The sequence below is a fragment of the Tribolium castaneum genome, chromosome 1 (genome assembly GCF_031307605.1).
Source record: "Tribolium castaneum strain GA2 chromosome 1, icTriCast1.1, whole genome shotgun sequence".
NCBI lineage: Eukaryota > Metazoa > Arthropoda > Insecta > Coleoptera > Tenebrionidae > Tribolium > Tribolium castaneum.
In genome coordinates this window covers 31,616,934-31,636,597 of record NC_087394.1, presented here as the reverse complement: position 1 = coordinate 31,636,597, position 19,664 = coordinate 31,616,934, and the positions used below count along the sequence as shown (strand labels likewise).

The 19,664-nt window shown below is 33.2% G+C and overlaps 1 protein-coding gene across 5 annotated transcripts in view; it reads left to right on the top strand.

The window, feature by feature from the left end:
• Nucleotides 1-260: 260 nt before the first annotated feature.
• LOC658190 (ras-GEF domain-containing family member 1B) overlaps nucleotides 261-19,664 on the top strand; it is a 44,008-nt gene continuing 24,604 nt past the window's right edge. For 3 of the 5 annotated variants that reach the window (XM_008192648.3, XM_015978025.2, XM_008192647.3), the window contains exon 1: nucleotides 11,062-11,313. Coding sequence is in view for 2 of the 5 variants with exons in the window: in XM_015978024.2 (XP_015833510.1) it covers nucleotides 427-767; nucleotides 3,721-4,501; nucleotides 10,878-10,928 (1,173 nt within the window). In the remaining 3 variants the exon portion in view is untranslated. Of the gene's footprint in view, nucleotides 768-3,720; nucleotides 4,502-10,877; nucleotides 10,929-11,061; nucleotides 11,314-19,664 lie in introns of those variants that run through there. The other 2 variants (XM_015978024.2, XM_015978023.2) reach the window with 2 other exon arrangements.

Here is a 19,664-nt window from a genome sequence, read left to right as displayed (position 1 = left end):
TATTGTGCTAGACACCGAATAGTTGGGGTGCCGCTGAAGGGTAGTCAACAATAGAATAATTTGAGCGGTGTCAATGAACTTTAATAAGCGGCAAAATCCCATTTCTCTAATATGATTAATGGTTGTTTTTGTAGCAACGTATAAAATTGATTGTTATTTTGTGTTTGGAGCGGTAATGAGCTAACCTGTTCATCCCCGTGATAAGCTTATCGAACGCGACGCTATGCGCCGCCAAGCGTCGTCTTATCCAACCTTGCTCGTAAGGGAGTCAACCCCAACATTGCAACGTGTGTTTGTTAGTGTGGTAAAACTGACGCGAGATTTTATTTAGTAAATAAAGCAAAACGACTTTCCGCCAAACCCCATCAACAAAGTGCCTAAAATGTAATCAAGTGTAGAATAAAAATGTGCGCCTAAGTGATTAAAATGCAAGAGTGCAGCAAGCCCGAGAAACCAAAAATAATCGGACCTAAGCCGTCAATTCCGTCGAAGCCCAAAATTGTGCCACCTGTGAATGTCCGGGGCCAAAGGGTTGTTAAGGGCAACGAGCGGTGTTTGGTGAGCGACTCGAGAAGAGCATCGCTGTCCGAACACAAGCCCAAAGAAATCCCCAAGGAGGTGAGCCGATCTTTGTCGCAAACCGAAAAAAGGGAGGTTTTTTCCACACGGACTTCACAAAGTCTGCATCCGAAAAGTGCCAGCGTTGAAACGAACGTCAAGTATGACGAGTATTCAGCCACTTACATTAGCGAAAAATGTGATACACAGTGAGTTTTTTATGTCGCCGAACATACAATGCAAATAGACCGATGAACTTGGGAATGTTTAAGGGGGAACTGCTTAATCGAGGAATTTGAATTGAATTTTTATAAGAAAAATAATAAACAAATTGTTTTTTACTCGTACAATTAGGTGTTGTTCTTATATTAAGTCACTACCTTACAGGTCAGTTATTATTATTGCATTTAAATATTTGTTGAGAGTTTTAACGGAGTGAAAAATTTTATTTTTTAGAAAACTTGACATTCAAATTATTTATTTACTTGAAATTAATACTTTAATTTTTTTTTCAATGATTTCTAATAAATAACAACTTTTAATGATTTTTTTAATGTTCGATTTTTCCAATTTTTGTCTAGATTTTGGTAGATTTCCAGTAGCTGGAACATTTATCGGACCGTAACTCGGAACTATTAGAGATAATTCTATGAAGTGTATTATCGTTGGAAAGCTCTTTTAATCATCAATCTATTTCTAATAAGATAGAAAATTGTAAGTTGGTCAAATAAACAAAAATTCATAACTGGAAATTTGTCGTCAATAATTCAACATTAAAAAAAAAATTAAATGAAAACCATCCTGTTTGATAAATTTTGATGTGCTCTTTACAGTGGAACAAACCGTTTTCCTCTCAGTCTTATAGTTTCGCCGTAATCGCCGCGTAAAAATTTCAAAAATGAAAATTGCGACTTTTTTCAGTTTTTTTCGGAAACTATGGAGCTTATTATACTATTATTGTTCTTATATACTCACGTAGTATTATACTTATTATAATAACTTTACACGAGATCTAAATTTTGAAAATTTTTGACCAAAGTTTTACTGGTTCGAGACACTTACCTTCACAAAAATAAAAAAAATAATAAACTCACTACGGCAGAGTTTTATGGACTTTTTTATACATTTAGAACCCTTTTGAGTTGTAAAAAATACAATGAAAGGTAATAAGTTGGATTTTTTAAACAATGATTTTTCCAATTTTTGCGAGATTTTAGCCGATTTTCGGTACCCGGGACATTTATCTGGGAATAACTCTGAAACTATTACATATAACCCCATTAAGTTTATTATCGATGAAAAGCTCTTTTAATTATATATCTTTTAAAAAAAAGAGCATCGTTCTCCGATTAATAGTTTTCGAGAAAATTACAAACAAAATTATTAATTGATAAAATGCAAAAAAAAATCGTAACTTAGAAACTATTGGGGATTTGGTGATTTTATCGACACCAATTTACTTCTCTGATCATTGTTCATAGATTCTAGTTAAAACTGTTCTAGTTTGTTTGTTCCAGTGAATTCTACAGCTCATTCTGGGTATTATACCACCTTTTCAGAAGCTTTAGAGCCGGTTTACAGTATAATTTAAATGCAATCAAATTTTAATTCGACATTTCGACACAAAAATACAAAAATACGATTTTTTTAGAGTAACAATATTATTATTTTTGTCTAAAACAGTTAAACCTCGTTTCTTTTAGGACTTCCTTAGATATTATGTACTTTACAATAAAAAAAGCAACTTCTTATTAATCAATTAAGATTTATTATAAATTCTATAAAAGAATCACATGCATAAAGAAAGAGTAAAGTATTTAACAACAAACGAGGATATTATTGTGTTGACTAGTTTTTGAGATACAGATAAAAAAAAATTATGCAGTTCGAACTTTCTCATAGGAAATGAAACTAATGAATTTTTTATTTTTATAAAATTTAAACATCTAATTCATGAGCACAGTTTCTTTATTATTTTTCTTAAAAATTTTTGCATAGAATCATTCTTACCCTCTTTAATCGTTCCCAGTATAATCGTAGTTCAACCACGGAGACCTAAATACTAGAAGACGAAACAAGTAAACAAAATACCCAAAAAAATTGTGCGATGGAATAAAAATAAAGACGTTTTAGGTTCAAATTGTTTTAAATTAATTTAAATGTATTTATTTAGTTCACTAGTTGCTTGGAAAGAAAGTAAGAATATATTTGAGCATCAAATTCTTAGTAAGCTCAGAAAAACTGCCGACTGAAATTTTCACAGCAAACAGGAAAAACTTACTCCGAATACGGTTAAAGATATAAAAAAATATAAGAATAAAAATTGGTGGTCTGGCGGACTTTTTTGGAGAAGATTTAATTCTCTACAATAACTTTAAACGTTACACTTTTTTTTTGTACAATGTGTTCAAAAATGGTTGCTCATCAAGTCGCCAATGGAATTCAAATTCCATTCAAATGACTCTTGTAGTAAGTACGTCATGTCTGTCAAATCAATGATTGCCGTTTTAGTCATTTTTTGCAATTTTCAGAGTAAAGTAAAGTAAAGTTATTTCAAGTGGAGGGTTTTTCTTGATTTGGGTTTTATATTTTCATGATTTTTTTTGTGTATTCTTTCGATTTTTCATTCTTGAATACATTGTATTTGTAACGTACGATGAGTAAAATTGTATATTTTTTCATTTTCCATATTTTTTGCATTATCTATATTTTCTTATTAAAAATTTTAATGCTCTGTCTGTCTGTAATTTTTTTGTTTGTCTTGTACTCATTGTTAATCGAATGAAATTAATCACAATAGGGACGTTTTATTTACACCTAGTATTTGGGTATCCGTAAAGTTTAAACTTAAAAGGTCTTATTAATCCATTGCAGATTGTAGGGTGTATTTTAAAAATAATAAAATAATAATAATAATCAATAATAAAATAAAAAAAGCCTTTATTTAATTCACTTGGCATACCAACCAGTAACTAATCATAAGCGTATATTTTTTCAATTAGTTGTTGATCTTGTCTTCTCTTCATTGCAATATGTTTTTTTTATTTATTTTTTTTTGCTTTAAATATTAAACGTTAACAATGGATTAGCTTGGACTTTTTAAAAATTGAACAAAGCACCTTAAACATTGTATGTTCGGCGCTGTAAAAACCCCTATATTAGCACTAGCTTCGAAGCCTATAAGAAAATCGAAGAGGTGACCCAGAAAGCCCCCAACTCCCCCAGCACCGTCTGCTGCAGTATCTTATCCAACGTAACGACCGACTGCTGCGGTATAATCAACGTAAACAAAAAAGAGCTCAACGGCAAAACCATGACTAAAATCGACTCCCTCGACTCCAACTCGTCCGACTCCGGCGGCTTCAAGGACTTCATCCAGCTGGACCTCGTCAAGGCCGAGCCCCAGGTCCCCTGCCACCAGCGCAAGGCCTCGCAGCCGGAGTTCCTCGCCGACAAGGCCTTCGGCCACCAGCGGAAGGCCTCCCAGCCCGACCACCTCGCCCCCTTCGCCCACAACAAACAAACCTTCGTGGCCAACGCACAAGCCTTAGCGCAGTTTTTGCCGCAGACTGAACAGAAACTCCTCCAGCACAGGCCCGACGACTCCTTCCGCCAGCAGATCGCCAAATTCAGCGCAGTGCAAAAGACTGACGACACCAAAGCGAGGCCCATACCACAAATCATATCGCAGAGCCAGTTCCAGCAGTCCACCAGGAAGCTGGAGGAGCTGCTGTCCCAGCGGCTGGAGAAGGACAAGGTCATCAGGAAAGGGCAGAATTGTCTGCTTGACGGCGAGTCTAGCAGCCAGGACGTGGAGCAGAAAATGATGGTGCAGAAGCAGATGCAGCAGAAGTTGCAAGCGGATTTGCAACAAACTGTTAAACAAATCCAGGAGATACAAAGCATCGAACTGCGATTGCCGCAAAACCGAAAATGGAGCGAGGTTTGTGTTTGTTTGGTTTTGAACGGCGTCACACATATACAGGGTGTCTGACCTAAAACTGTCGGGCCTGATATCTCAGATATTTGTCAACGGATTTTTATGAAATTTAAAATGCAGATATTTTAGAAGATAAAGATTAAAACCCCATTAATGTAAGAACTCAAGTCGTCAAAATGTAATGTAATGTAATCATTTAAAAAATTCATCGTCAATAAAAAGTGCTGTAAGAAAAAACTCATTCTTGAAAGACGTTTGTTTTGCATGAAAAAAAACTTGTTAAACGTGGGTACAGATGCAAAATCGTAGATCTCTATGAAACAGGTGCGCACCACTACTGAATTTTGGTCACCCCTACTTGCACAAAAATGTCACGTAAGTGACAACTGACATTTATTCCTCACCCTTACAAAGTTAAAAACAATATTTTTGACTCACTTGTTGTGTTGGATGCTTAAATTTTTTCAAAAAACACTAAAAAACTGAACAACTGAAAAATTCTAGACACTTGGACGTTTAGTAGTTTGGAAATATTTCGAAAACAGCTAGCCTCACTCAGTTCAGTTTACGTACGCTTCCTGTGTCTTCAAATTATTGCCGATTTTTTTAACTTAAAATTTTATGAATAATATTTTACAAGAAGTCATTTTTCATAGGCGAATATTGTTTCCTTTTACAACAACACAGAAATTTCAGCCATTGTTGTTTGTTGTTAAAGTAATTTCACCAAATTAATACAATTTTGCTTTTCTAACAGCGCGCACACTTTTGACGGGTTTTTCAGGGGTGCACAAAATGCTGCTTAGCAATGCTTCAAAGGTGACTGCTCAAATACTTTCAAAAATTTTTTCCTTGGCTAATTTTTTGTGTGGCCATCTATTTTTCGGGGTTTAATGATCCAGTGGTAATTTGGCTTAATTTTGAATAAAAGAAACGTATTGTAGAGTTAAGTTTTTTAACTTGAAGTAATTTTTTTGCTCCTAAATGAAAAATTTCATAATAATCGGTTGACAACTAACTGATATTACGTTCGAAAGTCTTAGGTGAGATACGTTCTATACATTTTACATAGAAATTTTTATTCTGCAATCAGCAGAAAAATTGATGCGATATTAGCGACAGCAATAAAAAAATTAAAATCTTGTCCTGTTGTTTATTTTACGTGTTTACATCTCACGGACAAAACCGTGCTAATTTATTTGAAATTTACACATTCCTGTTTAGGAATTTAGCTAATTATCCTCTAATAGAAAAGGATAACGGTACAACGGTGCATTTTAAACAAATTAATTTATAGTCAAAATAATGATCGTGACCTATATTACAGTTTGTTTACAGTTTTCAATCATTTAATGTCATATTTCCGTTCTGTATTGGTCGTAAAATAGCTTATAAAAGTGGGTTTTAAATCCTTGATGACCCTTTGATCTATAAAAGATTTCTCATAGTAGTGTAAAAAACAGATTAATTTTAAATTCCTGTCCCAAATACTGCACCAAACCGTAGCAAGTTTCGTTTTGCAAGCTTGTTTTTTGAATTTAATTTTGTGGATGAGCGAATTTATTTTGTGACTTATTTCGCATTGGATTTATTTCCTGGCTAAAGTGGGTCAATCGGGAAAATTGTAGTAGAAATGACGACTATAAATAAAACGTTTGCTCGTTTTAAGACTCAAGTGGCGTCAGATGGGTTAAAAGTTAGATAAAACATCCACAAAAGTTAATTGAAGAGGCTGAAACTAACTACGATAATCCGTCAAGCTTTTTTCGTTAAATTAATCCTGAAAATTGTAATCCTAACACCACTGGATATGCTTTTCGTAATTATGGAAATATTCCGCTTGCGAAATCTATTTTTAATTGGCAAATATTTAGTCAATTAAGTGCGTTTTAAAAATGTGCTACTATTATATTTTTTGAGTTATGAGATTCCGGCTAGACTTTGTGGTATGTTGGTGAACAAAACATTTTACCTACGAACACACCGAGGCGGTAAACCGCCTTTTCAAGTCATAAATTGTAATTTGTCCTTAGTGAAGGGACTAGACAAACCTGACTTGACCCCAAGGCAGTAATAAAATTCATATAAAAAGAGGCATACAATTTTCAGATCTTCGTAACTAAATGGAGATAAACATAAATTTGACATAAAAAATATATATAGTTCTTTGGTCAAGTTGAAATATTTATAGTTTGCTGGAACCTTTCTTTCTTTTCCAGCAGTAAAAAGAGAGTAAAGATTGGGTTTTTAAGGAAACTTACATTTCTTCGGTTGAATCACTATTAAAAAAATCTAGCCAAATGCATTATTGATCTTAGTTTCAAAACAGTAAACAATCCTGACCTAGATTTAATCAGAAATATGGTTTTCTATTTTTGTATTTACTTAGAACAATATCACGTATCGCATCCGTTTTCTAATGATTCTCTGCCAGTAAACTAATTTATAATTTTTTGGCGATGTTTAACGTTGTTATTGTCTGTGTCTAATAATATTATGATCACGTAATCTAAATTGCATCGCTCTTGTTAGAAAATTTTAGAACGTTTTTAATGTCAATTTAATCTAAGAAAAATTAAAATCTGTGGCTTCATTAGAGCTACTTCCTTTTAATTAATTTGAATCTAAATTGAATGAGAACAAGTTTTTTAGTGTTCCTGCAAAATTTATTTGTGTATATAAACTGTCTACAGCGAATTTCAATTTGTAAAGATGGTAGTTCTTGGAAGTAAATATCGTCAGGGAAAATCCAGTTTTAGTTCAAAAAGTGTTGTAAATCTGCTAAACCAACAGTTATAAGAAAAAGTTACCTGAGTATTTGCATATTTTACAACTTCAAAGGTGGGCACAAGACTTGTCGCAGAAATCATCCTTCTTTCATCTTTCTCCAGGCCTGGTATCTTTTAACAGATAATTAACACTTTGATTTTACATACCATAGGAAAATAAATACTTCTAAAATAGATACATTATTTGTTAAAGTTGCATCAGATAATTTAGTGCACGTGTGTTTGAAACAATCGAAACAATGAAAAAGCAAACCTGACCTACATGTTGGGAAACTTTATCCGTGTTCTTTGAGTGTCTGGCACCATCTAATATTTTAACACATCGCCCATCTGTTTTGTATTGACTCATTGGCACTAAACCAAGTCATATGACACTGATGGAACGGATTAAAATCCTTCGATGACCCCTTGACTCGTTAACATTCTGCTCTTTCATTTGCTATTAAGTTTAAATTTTACCTTCTCCACGTCCAGAATTTTAATTAAATTCTTTTGTCTTGTTTATGTTTAATTTCTGTTGAAAAATGAAATCTTTTGAGAGCCGGTCCTTAATGAAGTTATCTGTGCCTTATTAGCTGCACGCTAAAAGATGTGTTTTTACTTTTTTATTCCAGCTTAAATTAAACCCGCACTTGGGTAAATATTAATTATTTTACCAAATTATAGTCGTAACTCACAGCTTTATTTTTACGTTTTTGAAATTTTGGATGACAGCTAAATAAAATAAATAGTGAAGAAAAATCAGTCAGCTCTGATTGATCCATCCACAATGTTGTAAAATCAAAAGTGGGTCATATTTGACGCTTATCCTTGTTTATACAGTTTGCTAAGTCGTGCAAAAAATATCTTACATGATCGATAAAGTGAAAGTGAATCAATTTTTGTTTTTATCGGCAATCTGAACAACTTCCTTACTTTTATTTTGCAATTTTCCATACCCATTTTGCTCCACCTGTAAAGTTTTATAGCTCTTAGTTATACCTTGAACAAGCAGTTTAGGTTTAGTGTTATTATAGAGCATTTTCTATAACTGGTAATAAAGCCAGTCTTAAATTATATCGTGCGGCCATTAATTATATTATTTAGAGCATAGGTGCTTACCCGGTTAGAACTGTCTTTGATCACTCCATGACATTAAATTAAATTCGCTAATATGTAAGCGAAATGTTCTATTTCCAACTATGTATCATTGTTCATTGAACTGTATTTCCATAATGCCGGGTGGCAGCAGTAGGTATTTGCAAAAATTACAACCTTCGTCAGGTCAAGGTTCTAGTAGGTAAAAATAAAAATGTTGATGATTTAAAAAAATACAAAGGCATTTGGAAAAATACGACAAAAGATATTAAGCCTTTGTTGTTGTACACCTTAAGAAAAAAGTCAAAAAATATGCTAGGGTATTTGGTCTTATTGTGTAGGAAATGGAAATGAATTGTTATTTTCATTTTCACCAACATTACATCAGACACTCAGCTATTAACGCATCGGGGAAGCAACATAAAAAAATAAAAATACAGCACTGAGCTATTTTTACAAAAAGTAGAAACATATAGGGCATATTATTATTGCAAAGACATTCCTACTCACAAAATACTATTTATAACATCCATACGGATGTGAATAAAAAGACTATTTGAAAACTAAAGGTGCTTTCAGATGAAAATCGTCTATTTTTTTTTTCAAAAGACGCAAAAAGTTGATCCCACTGTAAATCTAGCAGCAACTGAATCTGGATTTTTTTTCTCTACCCAATAAAATCACAAATATATATTTAATAAATAAACAGCAATAATATTTCTTTCCATAATGTATTAATGCAGTTTCTTTTCGTTTAATAAATTAACTCTCAAGAACGATCTTATATGATTTCAGCTGAATACTATTTAAACATTTTAAAGTAGTAAGATTTGTTGTGGAACTTATATTATATATAACAATTATTATCTGAATTAATACTTGCTTCTCCAACGCTAGTTGTTAAATATCAAATTTCATGTTTAGGATGGTAAGAAGCAAAGATGAATATTTTGTTAAATTAAATTTTGGGAACAGTATTTTATACACATTGTGAAATTATCAAAAAAATATGTATTATTTCAAAAAATTTTTGTTTTTTTTTTCGTTCTCTCTGTGTTTTAATTCTAACTACAGACTGACCTAGAATTACTGTGTCTGTTGCTTAATTTAAATTTTAAGGGGCACCAATGACAATCCAGTTAACAAAAATTCAACAATCTTGTGGGGTTGTACGTTAATTAATTGTCAAAAAACCGAATCCGGTTACAGTGTTGCAAATTACGAACAAAAATAGGTACTTTTACATCTATTGCCAACAGGCTGAGTTTTCTGGATCAGTCTATATATTTATTTTCCTTCTTTATTTTTCTTGTTTGTTGACTTCTTCTCTCCAAAATTTTCTTTTTGTAATTAGAACTTTCTTTTAACTTTTGCTATGTTTTATTCATCTAACCCTTTCATTTTATGGTTTATGTTTTTTTCTCTTGTATTAATGTCTTGTAATTCTTCCTGTTTCATTCTTTCGTCTCTGTTCTTTGTTCTTCATGTTATCCTCCACAGTCTACCAATTGATTATTTTTATTATTAAGCTCTTTATTATTTCTTATATTTTTTCTGGTTTTTGTTCAGAACTAAGACTCTTGTTCTTTGTATTTGCATTTTTCTTTTTCTGCATAAGGGTAGTCTTATAATTTTTTTTTCTGTAGAATATAGTATCCTATTTCTGTATGTTTCTTTTAGCATATATTTTGGTCTATTTTTTTGTTGTAACACTTTTTCTTCGATACCTATCTCACAAGACTACACAGTTTGCATCAGCAGATATGATTATGCAGCTAAGAGGGTTTTTTCCGAATTGTCCTCGTATTTCTCACCAGTGATGGAATGGGTTAAATTTTCTGTTGTTACTTTGACACCTTTTATTTTTGTAACTTTGTTAATACAGGAACTAAGCGAATAATGTTGTTACACTATAAAGGATGGAAGAGAAAATTTAAAAACACTCCAGAACTATGATTTTTTTCTTAATCTTCCTTTATCAAGTGTTACATAAGGCGTTAATATTTTGTTTATTTATTTATTTCTCTATCGTAGTCTCATTTCTTATCGATAACTTGTCATCTTTACACTTATCTCACCTTTAATTGTCGTAGCTAATGACGTACTAAATACCTATTTCTATGATGTTAACAGAAATATACATATAGTAGTAATAGCTATTATAGTATTTTGATTAATTGTTTAAATGTAATGCGATTAATCACTTTCTCATTTTGTGACCATTCCAATTAAATTCTCCAGCTCCTCACAATAGGAGGTTATCCATTTTAATTTAATTCTGTAATAATAAGAGCGTCCTTTTCTGCGGCAAACACTTTAAATCCCGGCCTTCCGTTTCCTCCACCCTCAACTTTTTCCAAGCTTCATATTTCACTCATTAATTAATGTCTGTATTCAAGCGCACACTATAAGTTAGAGCTATTAGTTCCGACCGTATTTTACAATTTCGAAGCTGGAACATTAATCATAAGACATGTATCCTTCGAAACTAATTCGATTTTCCTCTCTTTTAGAGTAACAGGAGCCAGCCCGCCATCGGCCTGAAACACACACCAAAATCAAGGGTAAGTCACCCAATAATTTCCTTCCCAAATTCGCAACGGTCACAAAATGATTCAAAAAGAAAATCCCTCTCCGACTCCATCAGCGCAGGCCGCGTCTGTACAATCGCAATGGCGGCGACTGTACAAAATGACTCATTCCGTCAGTTTCACGGTGTCTGTCGGAACGTACGCACGTAGTGTTCCGTTCTTCTATGTTTGTAAACAACATATGACCACCAAAGCGCAATTTTTGCGTTTTTTGGCGAAAAAATCGACGCGATTTTGTATTTTCCCGCTCAGTAGTCACGAAACAATTGTGTTGTGTTCGTTTGTTTGACCTGTGTTGACTATGATTGGGACGTTCGGTTTGTGGTAATTGTGCTTCAAGAGCGGCGCAAATCCTAAGGTATTTTTCATTTTTTTTGCAAGAAGCAAGTCACGATTGGGTTTTTTTTTTGGTAATTTTTAATCGAACACGGAACAGGCAAGGAGAAAGTCTTGTTCGGTCCAGTATTGTGTGTTTAGTGGCGGAATTCTCGTCTCGTACGAGCAGGTTTATAAGCAAATAAAATGTTGAGACGCACGCTGAACTACCTGTACCTGTTTCAACTTAGGTTAGGTTTTTGCCACTTGAAGGGCTTGAAATTCCGATGGAATAAATCGTTACGTTTGGCGAACACGTTTTCACTTATTATGCGAAAATTAAGTGGAACAGTGGGACAATAAATTTCGCGGTTTGGTGCTCAAATTGTGCACTGTTGCCAACCAAAAAGTACGAAAATAAAAACAAACATCAAAGTTTTGCCGCCTTGTGTTTGAGGTGAGACATTTAAACTTTATTATCCTGCAGAGCTATTGTTATTATTTGAGGAAAATCCCACGGAGATGAATATTTTGCATTCCTTGAATACCTGTACTTTGTTGTTATTATTACACCACGTGATAATAATCTGTGCTCGACTTATCTTAATTACAAGATACAGATTATATTGTTACTTATTTTTAATTATACGAAATAAATGTCGCTCCGAAATATTGTTATACAAACCTTGACTTTATATTTAATCGCCTTGACATTATTTTGTGAAAAAGACGAATTCTAACACATCTGGAACATGTGTTTTAACTTCCAGATTTTAGTCATTTTTCCCACGATGAGTAATCTAAAGACGATTTTATATCGAGTGGCTGGTTCTTCCTCACATTTGGAGGCCAAAATTATTATTTCAATTAAATTTGCATGCCAGGAATCTCAACAACGTAATTAACGACAAACAATAATTAAACGATTACGCGTCTTCGGGATAATGAATACACACATGATAAGGGGCTCTGCCTATGTGGCATTATGAATGGAGTACGAGACGCTTTTCTAGTTTGAGATTAGACAGAGCAAACCTTGAGTTGATTAGATATGAAACAATTCATTCATTATAATATGGTGTCAATAATATCAATAACTAGGGGAGCAAACGTAAATAAACAAACGCATAAAAACTATTGCAGAGTAATTTCAGCGATAGATTAGGCTTTTAACCACAAAAGCATTAAAATTATCAATAATGAACGCAACAATCGTATATTCGCGTAATTTTTATTGGCGATTTCAACGTCGAAAACGTAAAAATGCTTTATTTATCTTTCGTGATTTTATGCCTTTTTGGTTTATTTTGGTTAATATATTTGGTTGGCCAGATTCATTTACACTTCAGCTTTTTATATTTTATCACTTTTATCAAATTACCAAAAGGATGTTTTGTACAATTTACCTATTTCTGATTGTTTAACTATTTTAACTTAACTCCAAGAGTCAATGAAGTTAACTTTCGAGTAAACTATTGTTCAAAACAATTAACCGATATTTTATATTTATGTTGACGTAATTGCGCAATAGTATAAATAGTTTAGTGTTAGTTTTTATATAAGCATCATGTTTAAAATTCACAAAACTTAAACATGTGTAGTTTGTGGTTAAAAATCCTTCATTTAAAATGTAAAAAAGATATTCTTTCTGTATTATTCCTCAAAATATTTTTTCACCTCACAAGATTAATTGTACAAAATTCAGTGAACTGATTCAAGAATTTTCGATTAATTAGATTTAGTATCATACAGGGTGTTCCAACGAATAGGTCAAGTCCATATTATTCACCTTTAAATGTTAGAAAAGTAATACTTTTTCTCCCTAAGCCGTAGATAAAAAATATCTTTAAATATACAGATGTTTTCGAAATAAGTTACAATACAGATGTATGTTTTTTTAAATGGAACCCCCTCTATTTTTTTTGTTGGTCGATTTTGCTTAGTTTTTGAAATATTTTAATATTTTTAACAAAAACACGCTCTTTTAAAAATATGTTGCTTAAAAACGAAGATTCCTACAAAAGTAGGAGACAATTTATAAGGGGATTTAAATCACCATAAATATTAAAATTTAAATTATTTCATTGTAAAAAATGACGAATTATGTCCTAACGGTGCTATTAAAGTTATTATTAGCTGAAAATTTCACTTTTTGACTACTGAAACAATAATTAATAGATAATTTTTAATGATTTTATTGATGTTTAAAGTATGTATCTTTTGAGGAATCAGCAAAAGACACTTCACTTTTACTGTTTTTAGATAGACAATTTGAAGTTCTTTTAGATGTAGAAATAAAAAAAAAGTTATTCTACTTTTAATAAACCCTAATTTTTTATTTTCTTGATTACAGTGAGTTAAAAAAATATATCCTTAAGGTTTGAAAACTTTTTTTAAGTGGTAAAAGTCCCAATTTTCTAGGAATCCTAGTTTTTCAGTAATACATTTTTAAAAAAGCGTGTTTTTTAATTAAAATTTGAATTTCAAAATCTAAGCAAAATCGACCAATAAAAGTCAAAATCATTAGTTTTAAAAGCTGCATCAAAAAATACAAAAAAGTGATATAATACTGTAGTTCATTTATGTTAGCAAATAACTTTAGGTGAGGTAGATGCAGTTAATAAACCTAATAGGTAAGACATGGGACAAGTCATACTTGTAAATTAGATGTACAATTATAAATGCTTTCAAGAATGTTGTGGGTTTTTCTAATACAAAATAAAATTATTTTGAATAAATAATACTGCAAAAAATTGTCTAAATTTTGCATAAATACACAATCATGGAAGATAATGATCATTTGAGTGAGTCTTTATGTGTATTTATTTTTTACTTTAGTAATTAGTGCCAAATAAATTAGATGATTTGGCGGGTTTTAATGTATGTTAAAAAATTCAATATTTATCATGAGTTGCTGGTTCCTTATCTTTGCCAGAAATTACAAATTCGAAAACTTTTTGTTGATAAAGTTTTTAATTAATTCCACATTGATAGTAGAACTGTGACCCCTAACCCTAACAACAATGTATAAAAAATACGATTTTGCGGTAGATAACCTTTTTGTTAGAAATTCACGACTTTGGCAAATGCCAAATTCGTTGAAATAATAAAATTATCATTTACAAAAGGTCAAAGTTATTCCGTCCGGACGCTATCACAACTAAAACTGTACTTTTTCCGTTGATTTAATCATTTATTATTATTACATGACTGCAAACCACAATCTCAATATTTGTTTAAATGTGGAGGCCATTCCCATCCGCTAAAATGTCAGAAAACTCTTATCACACTTGCATTCTTATTTGAAAGTTTTCCAATCTGATACCCAGTCCGTACTTTGCGATTCTCTGAGCTGAACGAACCTTGAAATGGACAAATTTAACCTCGAATGGGCCGTAGGTGTGTGTTTACGGCATTTTTTTGGTTTGAGCTTCTGTGATCATAACGGACTTGTTTTTATTATCGGGAAGGCGTTAGTGGGTTTGTTTGTTGTTTGAGGGAGCAAAAAGGAGAGTGCTGACACGACGAGCTTATTATTTATTTGTGTGATTGATCAACATTTTATTTCAAAGTTGAGATGCATCTCAATTTTAATTCCAGCCTCGCCGTCTGCGAGTTGCAAGGTGTAGGCGGAAATCTCATCCCATTCAAATTTCGGGTTAGCGTTTGAAATTTTACAATAACATTGGTGTCATTAACCTGCCGCAAACAATATTGCCATTCAAATTCGTTATGATATTGTCCTGAAGGGTAAAAGCGTTTCCAATTGAATGGAATTGTTAGTTTTGCGCACAGACGGTCCTTTACAGAGCAAATATGGAGTTGCATCCTTGTATAGGGCTGTCATTTCACGTGCTGCATATTTAAACAGTGGAACAAGTAGATAAAAGCTGGGGCAGTCTAGTTACTGCTGATGAATATTTGAAGGAGTTGGAGGGCCGGCCGCGGTTCCGGTCGGTGTAATGACCTTTCCGAAATTGCTCAAAGATGGTGTTGTTTGCTGAACAGGATTTAAATTGCGATAATTGCGCGCTTTGCGTGGATTCTTCTTTTTACGATCTTTTAAATGCCTGAAGGATTATCAGCTCACTTAACTACTCTCGAGATCTTTTCCTAGTTACAGCATCTGTATGTTAATACGCGCGATGCATATCTGACTTGAATAAATTGCAGATGTCTTCTGATATTACTTTCAGATAAATTACAGTATTTACGGATTCACTTCCTGCGGATATTTCATAACGTTCGGTACCAGCGGTATGACCATGTTGGCGTCGTTGCTGTTTTTTCAATTCCTTTGTGACTCGACGATTTCACTGAATTAATTATGGCCGCCATGTGCTTGGTACTTTTTCTAGCTGGCGTCATGAAATCCACACCGCAGATCTATTTATCGGTATTGAGCAACGTTTGTTTTCCCTTCTATGGAGCTGGAAATTATTCAAGTATCTGTATTTTGAGATTTACAAGGTATTCACAATTTACTTATATAGCAGTACCGGCAGGAATAGCAGGGAGCGTCGTAATTGAATCGCTCCTTTGTGCTGTCAGGTTGACCATCAAACACGTGGGCGAGGTACCACCGGTGACACTAAAAGTTTAGATAAACAGCCTCATTGTCCACTCTTTTTACACCTTCCTACGGCCACATTCCCAGCGAAAAGTGTTAGTTCTGTAATTTAGTGCCAACTAATATTTTTATCTAAACCACGGAAATGTTTTTCTTTCGCACGAATTTCCGCCAAAAGTGTGGCTAAATGTAAACGAGGAAACAACTGCCGAAATGGGTCGACGCCACACAAACGCGATTGTTTGTATGTCGCTCAGGAATCACGGCCTAGTGGCTGAGCGGGTGTGATTCTCTGATTAAAAACTCATTAGCCCCGTCGGTTGTACTCTACCTTTAGCAGGAGTTAATTAACTGAACAGAAGATAATTATAGTAGTACATGTGGCGTTGCTGCAAATAATATGATATGACAGACACGTGTTGGAGTTTTTGCACTTGTTGTGCCTTTTTCCGACTTTACACACAATGTAAAGTAGACGCGTTTTCCTTGAAAGTGCCAATCAAGTGTCAACTCAAACATAAATAAATTTTAATTGATTTTTCGATAAGTCCAAGAAAGTTTTATCGCCCTAGAACGGAAATTTGACTCGACCGCCAAACTGATAAAACTGAAGATGCCACCATAAAAATACAATCTGTTCACATGACTGACTCACTCAGCAATTCCCGCTGTTCTGAATATGTAATTAGCCGTGAATCATTGATAAGTAAAATAATTCCAAGTTCACGATCGAAATCTTGTTGTGTGCGGAATAGTAAACCGTTTCGTATTATGCAAGCTGGAGATAAGATAGCAAAGTATCTTTGTCGGTGTTGTGTTTTCTCCAGGTCTCTAATTGCACAATGAATTGCTGATTGGCTTAATTCAGCTTTCATTGGTCTGACCTAATAAATTCGGGGCCCTTCACCGAATACTAATTGTTGGCACTTTCGGGCCATTTTTAGGTCAGGCCTTCATAAATTTTAACTACTGGGGCGAGCTAATATTTGAGACAGAACGTCAAAATAACATTGATAACATTGCATAACAATTTTCTCAATTTGTGTTTATTCAGCGAAGTTATCTCTTTATTTATAGTCGTATTAAGGTGGGTAAGTGATAATATTTAATGGAGATTTCAGTTTTATCATTTAATCGACTTTCTTGTTGTTTATTCATACTTTAGCTTTAATAAAATGGAAAACAGCGTATTAGGGATTACGTTGATTGGTATTTTATGCGGTTCATAATTACAAAGTACGGCTCAGAGCTATTTGTAAGATGAATGGTCTCTAACTTCGTAATTAAACTGAAAAGGTTAATTCATTATTACATAATTTTAAAGCGATTTTTCAATCACAGTCGAGAAAGTTATTTTATGATTAAGTTCCTCGTTTAACGAAGCTGTTGATTTTTTTACGTTTCAGCCATTCCATTTTGACGGACGGGACACACAATTTTTTCAGTTTTTACGAACAGTATTACAAGGAGTGAATTTTTTTTATAAGATTTTAGTACCAGTCAAATTGTTTGCAATCTAAAATTAGAACCACATTTTTAAATTTGAATACGTGCAGGATAAAGAAATACAAGCTGATGACGGACGGGACAACTATAAGAGGTGGAAACTGTAGAAACATTTGAAAGCACAAAACCGAAGAATAAGGCAATGTAAAATAAATTCTGATTAATTTATTTTTGTCTACACATGACGGACGGGACAAAAAAATTGTGTGTGAAAATAGTTCTAAAAAAATTATTCAGAGAGGTTTTAATTATTAAAGACTTTAACAATTTTAAAGTTAGACAGTGGAAATTAAAATTTTTGGTTTTTTGTTTAACAACGTGAGAAATAAAAACAACATTTTATGTTTACAATAACGGACAGGACAGCAAAACTTATAGAATTTAAAAAGAAATATTACTAGTCAGTTTACTTACTTTTTTTACTTTTCTTTATAAGATTTTAATACCAGTCAAATCATTTTCAATCTAAAATTGAAGCCACATTTTTTAAATTTGAAATACGAGCAGGAAAAAGAAATGTAAGCTGATGACGGACGGGACACAAAAAGACCCTATACTTGTATCTTTGAACAGTCGTTATAAAATTCTGTTAATTTAAAAGGCACTAACAACTATTTTTGAAGTGAAAGATGGAAGCTGTAGAAACTTTTGAAACCACAAAACTGAAGAATAAAATGTAAAACGAATTCTGATTAATTTACTTTTTGTTTACATATGACGGACGGGACAAAAAAATTGTGTGAGAATATCTCTAGAAATATATTCAGACAGGTTTTAATTATTAAAGACTTTAACAATATAACAATAATAACAACGCAAGAAATAAAAACAAAAAATGTTTGCGATAACGGACGGGACAGCAAAAGTTATAGAATTTAAAAAGAAATATTACTAATCAGTTTACTTACTTCTTTTACTTTTCTTTATAAGATTTTAGTACCAGTCAAATTGTTTGCAATCTAAAATTAGAGCCACATTTTTTAAATTTGAAATACGAGCAGGAAAAAGAAATACAAGCTCATGACGGACGGGACACAAACAGACCCCGTACTTGTATCTTTGAACAGTCGTTATAAAATTCTGGTAATTTAAAAGGCACTAACTACAACTATTTTTGAAGTAAAAGGTGGGAGCTGTAGAAACTTTTGAAACCACAAAACCGAAAAATAAGGCAAACGATTTCTGCTTAATTTACTTTTTGTTTACACATGGCGGACGGGACAAAAAAAATTGTGTGAAAATAGCTCTAAAAATTTATTCAGACAGGTTTTAATTATTAAAAACTTTAACAATACAACAATAATAACAACGTAAAAAATAAAAACAACATTTTATGTTTGCGATAACGGACGGGACAGTAGAAGCTATAAAAATAAAAAAGAAATATTACTAATCAATTTACTTACCGATTTCCATTTTCTAAACTTCCAGAAACTAGCACTTAAAAATTACTCAACATTACTAAGATCATTTTGAAATTTCGGTGTCTGGCTGCATTTTTCCTGGAATTGCTGCGTTTGCTCTCCTTCGAGATTATCCACTTCTTTTCGCTTATCTGTTAAAACGTGCAGATTGTGCATCTGACACCTTGTCCAGCGACCCTGTTGCACAGCTGCAAAAAGCATCTGCTTGCAAAATCGGCTGGTTTTTCAATCATGCGAGTCGATATATCCTGTAAAACTATCCAAATAAAATGCCACCAAACTCAGTCATTCTTTCGGCCTCGAACGTGTCATAAATATCAAATGTGTTTACTTGTTCTCAATTTGTTCGGTTCGTTTGTATGTAAACTTTGGCCCCGCATCGGTGCATTGGCGGGTCTTTAGCCTTCGAGTGCTCATAGTCTGGCGGATTCGCCCAACAAGTACCACTCATTAGAAATTCATTAAAACACTTGATGGTTATTTATTGGCCGGCTTCTGCTCCCGGACGCCATAATCACTTTTTCTGCTTGTCTTTGAACTAAACTAATTTCCCGGGTAATGGTGTTTACACGGTTTATGGCAATAAATCTGGAATATTTACAAGTGGCACTCGCGTAAGTAAATCATTCGGGCAATAATTGTTTAGTCTAGACTTGGAAAAGTGCCCCAAGTGGGGCGGAAAATTTGCATTTCTTCGAAAAACGCTTTTCTCTCCATCACCAGTTAATCAAATCACTTTCCACCTCATCTCCCGACTTTCCGCCTGCCTGCTGCTGTAACATCATTGTTTTATCCCGCAGGAGGAAATTCCGCCTGTGCATTTAATAAAGCATTAGGTTTGATCACTTTCAGTTTCAAAGCCTAACTGTGCGTAAGCTGGATCAATATAGTCGG